The following is a 9357-nucleotide window of genomic DNA, read 5'->3' as shown; positions in this document are numbered from 1 at the left end:
TGACAGTCTGTCTCTACAGCCTGCTCTGTGACTGCTGTTCTGTACCATGTTCTTGCACTCTGTTGCTGCACAGAGTGAGCACCTGGCAGCCTGCCCCTACAACCTGCCTGCATGGTTACTGTTCAGTAGCTTGTATTAGCAGACTGTCTCTTCAGAGAGTGACCATCTGCCAGTCAGTCTCTTCTTTTGGACTTCCGGGGCAAGGACGATGGCAGCAGCACCTGCTCAGATGACCTTCAATGAAGAGTTGTTTTTCCCCCTCTACTCCAGGAAGGAGGACTAACCAGCTCTTTAAAAAGTTGTAGGCAAAGTCTGTGCCTATAACGCGACATCAGTATTGAGCAACTGTGCTCACTGACAAAGGGGGTAAATCTGCAGACAGATATCAGGAAGGGCAGGCATTAGAAACAGACTTCAGAAGCGCACGGCAGCACAGGTGCTTTAGGGCAGGCTGTCTGTCTTTGAAGACAGAGTGAAGGCCCCGGCAGGCTTCCTCCGCAGTCTCAGCTGTGACCTGTCTCAGCATCTAGCGATGTGCAGTCTGTCTCTGTGGCCTGTCTCTGCAGGGTGGCGGTTCCGATCAGCCTGTCTTTACTGCCAGAGTGAGTGCCCTGTGTTTGCAGGCTGTCTTTACAGTCCAACTTTGCACCTAATACTCTGCAGGCAGTCTCTTCAATCTCCCTCTGCTTAGGGTACGATCAGAGACCTGTCGCTATACCCAGTGCAATCTACTTTCTCTGCAGCTAGAGCGCTCTGGCATATCTCTGGATAGACTGCTGGCTGGTAGCCTGTCTCTGCAGCTAAGGCTCTGCAGTCTGTCTCTGCAGCTAGAGCGCTGAAGCTTGTCTCTGGATAGACTGCTAGCTGGTAGCCTGTCTCTGCAGCTAGAGAGCTCTGTGGTCTGTCTCTACAGATAGAGCGCTGCGGCCTATCTCTGGATAGACTGCTGGCTGGTAGCCTGTCTCTGCAGCTAAGGCTCTGCAGTCTGTCTCTGCAGCTAGAGCGCTGAAGCTTGTCTCTGGATAGACTGCTGGCTGGTAGCCTGTCTCTGCAGCTAGAGAGCTCTATGGTCTGTCTCTACAGATAGAGCGCTGCGGCCTGTCTCTGCATAGACTGTTGGCTGGTAGCCTGTCTCTGCAGACAGTGACAGGACCCAGGCCAGCAGGCGGTCCCTCCAGATGGCCACGGAAAGTCTCTCTCTCGGGTTACCGGCTCTGCTCTTTCTCTCTCACTCTCTGCCACACACGCACGCACAGACAGCCTGGGACAGGCGCACACGTCCACCCAGCGCTCTCACACACCGTGTGCGCAGCGGACCCGCGTGGGACTCAGGGGGCTGCCTGTTGTTAACATATACTTGACCCGCCGTGACCCGCGGGCGGCGCAGACACAGATGTCTCCCTCTGCCTCCCCCCGCTAGGCCCTCCCACCCGCACCTGGGAGCGGCCAGAGCAGCAGCAGCAGCTCAGTGCGCTCTGACACTGCACGGCGGCGCGGGGAGCAGGCAGCGAGAGGCGGCAGAGGCACACAGCAGCGAGGAGGCACCGAGAGCACCCGCAGCCCCGCACTGCCTGCAACCGGGCTGCACCACCAATGGACCCTGCCTCCGACTGATGCCCTGACTGGAGCCCTCCTTCTACTGCCAGCACCCGGGAGAGCCTGGACTGTGGCGCTGCCTACCCAGGCACCCTGCCTGCACCGCATCACCGGCAGCGCCGCCTGAGCACCCTGCCTGCACCGCCTGTGTCGCCGGCAGCGCTGCCAGGCCACCCTCCTCGTGCCCACCTGGGCACCACCAGTGCAAGGATCCAGTCCGCAGCGGTGCCAGGAGGCGCCCACCCATCCATCCGCCACAGAGGACCCCCTTCCGCCGCCTGCTGAAGACCCTCCAAGGGCTCCCTGGTCCACGGACCGCTCCCACTGGATATCCAGAGAGGACCCCCCATCCCTGGTTTCTCCCCTCGCTGCAGCCGGGGCTCAGCCCCCCACGCCAAGGAAAGGGAACTTTTTTCTGTACTTGAAGCTCCGAGCCCGTGGCGAATGGTGGGAATTTCCAGCCCGCATCAGTGTAAGTAAGACGGCTGCCTGTGCCCGAGAGGGCTGCCTGTGCGGCTTGTGCTTGGACGAGGGACCGGCTTGGAGGCGCGGGCACCCTGTGCAGTAACCCCGCTGGTGAAGGGGGCACTTGTTTAACTGCAGAGTCTTGTTTACACTCCAGTGTGCTTAGATTTCCGGGCACTCACGGGGCCTCTGTGCTGCGTTTGTGGCTGCACGACTGACAGGCAGCACAGGTACACACCCTCACACTTCTCCCTGCATTTGTGTACAAGGCCCGGCCTGGCTGTGGCGAGGGGTCCCTCGGACGAAGGGGCCACGGAAGATGTTATAGACCCCATGAAAGTGCAACTGGTGCTAGGCGCAGGAATATCCGAGAGCGTGGGGTCTGTCCGGCGGCGAGGGCGCTGGGTTTGTGTGGCAGTGGGTGTTGTGAGAGAACGGCTGGGCGCCACGAACACGATGTTATGGAGCAACGAAAATGTATCGGTTCTGGCCTAGTGGTATCATGCAGTTGTTCCTGGGTTGGTATGTGTGGGTAGTGTTTTTTGTGAGCTAACGTGAGGGCGCCTGGAAGGAGATGTGTTCAGGGTAGGAACTGAAAAATGGTTGCTAGAAATAATGCCGGCACCGCACTGAGGGCGCCGGTTCTGTCCGTCGGAGGAGTGTGGTTGTTCCTGGGTACGCGTGGGTAGGTAAGGAGTGTCTGAGGGCGCCTTGAAGAAGATGTTATCGAGCTAGAAAAGTGCAGTGCGTTTCTCGGACGAACCCAGCCCCGTGCCTAGGACGGTTCTGTCCGGCAGCTCAGTGTGTGTCAGTGGATGCGCTGTGCTTCTGTGGGCAGTGCTCCGTTTTCTCGTCCGCCCGGATAAGGACGTGTGAAGGGCTACTTCTTCAGTGTCGTTGCCTGAAGCTTGACAGCTGTCAGTTTATTCTTATGATATGTTATTGAAATCATAGTTTATTTCCAACGTTTCTCCCTCTATGATATTTTGTCATATTGTCAACATTTTGCTTGTTGTGTGTTTTGTTTTTATAAAGGCGTGAAGTTTCCAGTCATTGTTTGTTCGTGTATTTTTAACCTGGCTGGAGTTGGTCGCATTCCTTCTCCCCTTTGTCCTTGGCCCTGTGTTTTGACACCGATCCCGAGTGGAGCAGACCTGCTGGATTCTGATAACACAGACCGGGAGACCTTTAAATGCGGCTCGCTCTCGGATTCATGTTTTTTTCGCTGTGACCTGGCAGTGTCACTTCGCGTTTCCTTGTGGGCACGGCCGGCTTCCTTCGGAAATCCAGTCCAGCCCTCTCCTTCCCAGCGCTATAGTACCGACAGGCCAAGTTATTTATATGAGATGTATTTATCACCATATATTCCCAGATTCACGTAGTTCAGTAGCGAGCGCAGCAGTCACAAGTCGCTGTATTTGTGTAAGCGCGATTAAAGTGTCGGCAATGCGGATAAAACTTCCTCACTGAGCTGAGGTACTGCGTGACGGGGGAGGGGCTCCCAAGCCTGAGTTATTTCACCCTGAGTTCAGGTGGAGCCGGCGGGGCTGGGCAGGCGCCTTTCATCCCACCGGCCGGTTCCCCGGTGGGCTGGAGCCAGAGGTCGGCTTGGAAAGTCCTGGCCGCAGCCGGGGCCTTTCTCTGTCCTCAGGTCCACACATAACTTGCAGCCTGAAGAAGAGAGAGAAAGAGGAATGGGAGACAAGGAGCCGAGAGAGGGGGGAAGCGAGGGAGGAGAGTCGGGGGGAGAGAATTGATAAACTGAAAGAGATGAAGGGGGGGGGGGTTGAGATTTCCCCCCCACTTGCTTTGGTTCCACAGTCGGACCTGGGCAGAGCCATGCTTTTCTTACATGTACATTTAAAAGCACCGAAACTAAGGCCGCTGTGTGAGGAAACATACACGTTTGCATCTTACTCGAATTGTTGTTGAGTTCATTAATTACTAATAGCAGCGTCAGCCAATGTATGTTCACATGGCCTGGCGATGACAGGAACATCTATGCACAGGTGTTGCAGGGCACACAGCGCGGTACACAATGTCTGCCATGTGAGTGAGGCCCGGGGCACACTGGGCAGAGGGCTGCGGCTGAAGAGCATTGCTGTGGGGCTCAGTCCTGTGCACTCCAGACTTCTTCGGACACCTGATCCACTCACAGCGTTACTTTTAGGGAAAGAAGGTTAGGTTTATTTACCCCCACGGTTAGATATGGGGGTACTGTTAGTGTCAGGGGTCAGCACGCGGTAGTAGCAGTGTTAGCGCTACCCAGGGTGATACTGATACTGGGGGTACAGTGCCGGGGCTCAGGGCGTCCTAGCCGTCAGAGTTGTCTTCGAGGGGCCACCCAGTGAACACAAACACCCATCACTTTGCCCACTGCTGCGTCACTAGCAGTAACCAGCAACAGGCACGCTAGAATGTGGCTTCCTCTAGTGACGTCACCTGGGATTTTGTGACGTAATGTGACACCATTCATTGTGTACTCACAAGGCGCTGGGTTGGGGTGAGGGGTGAGTCAGAGTTATGGTTCAATTGGAGGCTGGTGTTTATGTTGAATTAGACAATGCCTGGGACTTCACTTACCACAAACTGTTCTCCTTGTCCCTCTCTTTAACAACTGCTAAAAAAGAAGAAAAAAAACAGGGAAGCCAACATATTTCTCTGTTGGGTATTAAGTCTGACGATTAAGGGGGCAGGAGGTCAGCGGGAATGAGGTGTAGGCACGAGTGTAGTGGGGTCACTGCTCAGGGCTCGCGGGCTGCTCCTGGACATGTTGCTGCTGTCTGTCGCCAGAGTCTGGTCACTGCGGCCGTCAGTGAGTGCTCACTGCGGCCCACCACAAGTTTCGTAGAGCTACGGCTGGCATCTACAGTGGACCCGATGCTGCTCACTGTAGTGCCCACTGCTCCCTATGACCGGCCAGGGGCTGCGCACTGTGCCCCCCTCAGGTTACCCACCTCTGTCGGTTAGAGGATGGTCTCTGCGGCTATCACCCTTCTTAACCCCCTCAGAAATGGTTTGCTCCCTGACAGGCTCTGACGGCCTCTCCCGCACCCGGTCTAGCTCTGCGAAGCCGTCATCTGCAGTGTCCGCTGTTCACACTCAAACCACGAGGCACATTGTCCGTCCATCCGCGGAGCCCACTTGCCACATCTCATTAACGTGACACGCTCACGGGCTTGAGAGGGGACAATCGAGTGTTTTTCATCGGCCTCTTGGTGGCTTAGCGAGGAGGCCGCTCTTTGTGCTGTGGGAACCTGTCATGTGCTCTCGTCCCGCGTCTTATCGCGGGTACAAAGGTGGTCTCGGCGCCGCGGAGGGTTCTCACGGGGGACACACACCTGCGGCCGGGATGCGCGTCCTCCGCGGAGGCAAGAGCCTCAGCCCGGGGCATCTCCGTGCGAGTGTTACTATTTGTGGAACGAAGCTGGTACCCAGGTAAAGCGCTCTAATACCTCCGGTCGAGTTCGCGCTATATAAAACTACCAAAATACGTATTTACCGGACACAAGTGCGAACGCAGTCCTAACGCGAGGAGTTATAAACACCAGCAAGCTGTAAGTGCACCCCAGATGTATCGGACATCCTCCAGGACAGTAGCGAATCTTGAGGAGTGTGACATTTAAAGCAGAGATACAACTGCAGATGGACTTGAAAATAGAAACGTGGGAATCACTTCCCGAACGTATTCATCTAGGTCTTTTGGTAATTACTGCATTTTCTTCGGCCCCAGCATTGCTGTAAGAATCGTGCTATGCATTGTTTGAATTTCATGCCGGGTTGGCACTCCATATAAGTAAATGCATTAATTAATTTAAGGATTTCTAACGCGCTAGGTGCAGCCATTTAGTGATTTTATAGCGCCTACATACGCCGATAAATGGAGTATATATTTGGTATTCTCGGAGTGTATTATAGATGGTCCTCGGACTTCACGGAGAGTTTTTTGGCTCCACAACGACAAAGACGTGCACTTCTGTTTATCCCAACAAGTCCGGCCGGGCACACTGCCACAGTGCGATTGGGATCAAGACGAATGACTGCTCCTCTTTCACGAACGTTGCACTTTATATTATTAGACTGTTCAAACCACCCTCACACGTGCCACACACCTGCATGCCACGACCGGCGTGTATATATATGTGCGTGTGTTTAATGCGCGCCTGCCCGGGGACCTCTTCAGATGGTGATCGTTCTGCTACAATGTGGCCCCTTAAAGCATCCTTGGCGCTGCATTCGTGGTGCACGAACGGGCCACTATCGTGGGCACGGGCCACGCACTAATATCCAAATGCGTGGCCCTGTACATGGCGCCGTGCAACGTTAGTGTTTCACCACATGCTGCCCGTGCAACATCCATGGTGAAATAATGAGTCGCCCCACACGCGGACCCGGTGTTAAATCCGTGTTTAAATATGAGTCCCAACGTGCTTTCCAGTGTGAATTAGTAGATCTGGTTGCAGGTGCGTGCATTGTATGTTTGTGCCACCAGAGCACACACTGTCAGGGAGCACTGTTAAAAGTTTGAGTGCCATGTTGTGAGGGGCCCTCTCAGTCGTTCCCCAGCCGCATCTACCTGCATCTTAAATCGTCCCTACACGCCAGGGGCAGGCCCCTCTCAGCCGTCCCTGGGTGCCAGGGCCCCTCTCCGTCGCCCTTGCACCCCGTCGCCCCTCTCTGCCTCCTGCACACTGCGTCTCACTCCTTCTCCCGCTAATAAACAGCCTTCGTTTTGTAGAGAGGGACGTTTAATTACTATTAATGCACCTTCATTTTAACGACGGGAACCACTCCCTGCGCCTCTTATGATGGGGAGACCTTTGGATTTACCCTCACTAAGATTAATCAGAAATGTGAAAAAGATATTTCTTAAGCATTAGTGTTTCTTTTCAGGGAGATGTATAGAAAGTATATGTTTCTAAACATGCATTTGAAAGCATTCAAGAAATCTCGAATACCCTGACGACTTTGACATGAGTGGACCAAGAAATAGCTGTGACTCGTGGACTGTATATGACCAACCTCGTTATATGTGAAGCATCATTGTTGCCTATTGCACTACATATAAATGTTTTTTTATAGCGCACATCCGAAATGAGTTGCTCCAAGGCGCTTTGAAATTAGTCATCCAAAGAAAATGAGACACAGCATTTTTCTTCTTTGCTTAGGATCACACAGTTTGGTGGTGGGGAAGCTGGGATTTGATTCCAGGATTCTATGTTACTCCCTGTGTCATTTAGTCTCTAATTGGATTTTGTCGTCAGCTTCTCACTCAATACAACGGGCATTGTGTAATGTTTAGCTCTATCACAAACAACATTAAAACACCAAATAGTGTATCATGTAACATGTTAAATCAAGTTAACATTAGATACATTCAAATATTTATAGATAAAAACACAATGGGAAGTTAATGGTAAGGAGGTGCATTATATTTTAAATCAAGATAGTTAGCGTCCCCTGCCTTAACAAACAGTAGGAGCTTCTCGAAACTTAGGTGACGGCAATTACAAAGATTAGCAAAAGAAAGCAGCCCACAGAGGGGTTTCACAGCGGCCAAAGGGCTCCAGCGAACACACGTGTGAAGTGCAGGTCAGCTGGCCTTGAAAAGCCTTCATCTGCATACACTACCATGAATGGCCTGAAGCAAGAGCCGGCATGCCAGCAGGCCGCCCCGTACTCACGGACCCCAAAGCTAAACAATCCCAGTGTTTAAAAACCCCATGGTGCAACGGGGCACACGGTGCTGGGACACCCCCCCCCCCCCTCCGAACCTGCACATCTTCTGCACCCTCTGTCTGCTGCAGCTGCCAGTGGCCTCACCACCTCACTGCACAGGGACACTACAGCAAGGGGGGGATGGGGGGGTGCACACCGGAAATCAGAGGCTGACGTCTCACGTTAGACACCCTTTTTAGCATTTTAAGAAGTGGAACTGGACCTCCTCGAGGGAGGGAGGGAGGGGCAGCCTGCAAGAGCGCGAGGGGAGGAATCACTGCGTGAAAGCGCGGCTTGTTTTTGACTTGAGGTTCAGGAGGACCTCACGCTGTCAGAGCTGGGCACGCGGCTCACGGTTGCCTCGTCAGCTCTACTGGCCACCCACCTACCTGTCTCATACCCGTCGCATCCGAATAGCTACCTGTTCTGTCTGCCTCCCAGTCTGGCTCTTTGGCCGTATGTCTGTTTTCCATCCATCTATTTTTCCTAAAAAACAAAAACAAAGGTTAAAGGGATGTTATTGTTAGGTATGGTTTTAAGATCTTAATTCACATTAAAACAAATCACTGAAAAACACGGGCTAGAGTTATGTTTTAGATTTTTAAATGAGATGAACATTAATATTTAAAAAATGAAATAAATGAAAAAAACACTGACATTTGCCAGTTGTAGCCAGGACCACTGGAGTTATGCAGCATGGGAAAACCAAATTATGTGGTATGGTTGACTAAATTATGCGGCAACAAAAGGCAACTTATGTAGCAGAATGTGGTACATTTTATGACCTCATATTTTACGTTACCCATGACATGTTAAATGACATCTTGATGACAGCTCAAATTACATTGTTGATGACATCATCAATTACATCGTCACATCACTGTGATAGTTTTCTATAGGCTTCATGGGATATAAGTAATTCAACAAGCTCAATTTTCCATGACCAATCAAGTGATAATGGAAATTATCTGAGGCCACATTCTGAAGACAGCATATCAGTCGAATGATCTACATTTGGTTGATGTTACCCTCTTTTTAGTGGTATTTACTCACTTTTAAAAAATACTTTTTTTATTGGCATTTAGTTGAAATACAAACAGTAGATTCTTCATTACGGTTCAAGCCAATGCTTATTGCCATTATGAGTCTATTGCCAGGCGAGGGTTACATCATTGAAAGAGTGTTTACAGCAGACATTTCTGTTTTGTAGTGTGGTTGCGTTGGTACAGATTGTGATGTTCAAAATTACAAGAGGAATTTGTCACAGTGTACATGAATTGACAAGCAGGTAATTTATGTAAATATCTAAATAACCAACAATGAAATAGAACTATTCCCTGATGGATAATTATTTGGAGCGTTGGGACTTCTGTGCTGACATATACTGTGCAAGTTCATTTCCTACAATGATACTTTGTGAGGGTCGTATATGAACGCTGGGGCATTTTGGTTGGAATATGGATCTATTGAGGGTGCCAAATAACATTGTTGTGGGGTCCGCACTGGGAAATAGTGGTATTCACCTACCTAACAAACTGCCTCCATTCATTGCACCCGGATCACCCACTTTTTAAACAT

At 51.7% G+C, this 9357-nt stretch overlaps 1 protein-coding gene across 1 annotated transcript in view; it reads left to right on the top strand.

Annotated features, from left to right (window-relative positions):
• The first annotated feature begins 1617 nt into the window (after positions 1–1617).
• Positions 1618–9357, top strand: part of RUNX1T1 (RUNX1 partner transcriptional co-repressor 1) — a 164598-nt gene continuing 156858 nt past the window's right edge. The window contains exon 1 of the mRNA XM_086965986.1: positions 1618–2068. Within this exon, the coding sequence (XP_086822112.1) occupies positions 2041–2068 (28 nt within the window). The 5' untranslated portion in view covers positions 1618–2040. The remainder of the gene's footprint in view (positions 2069–9357) is intronic.

Source organism: Lissotriton vulgaris, chromosome 4_1 (assembly GCF_964263255.1).
Source record: "Lissotriton vulgaris chromosome 4_1, aLisVul1.2, whole genome shotgun sequence".
In the NCBI taxonomy this organism is placed as follows: Eukaryota; Metazoa; Chordata; class Amphibia; order Caudata; family Salamandridae; genus Lissotriton; species Lissotriton vulgaris.
This window is presented reverse-complemented; position numbering and strand designations above follow the sequence as displayed.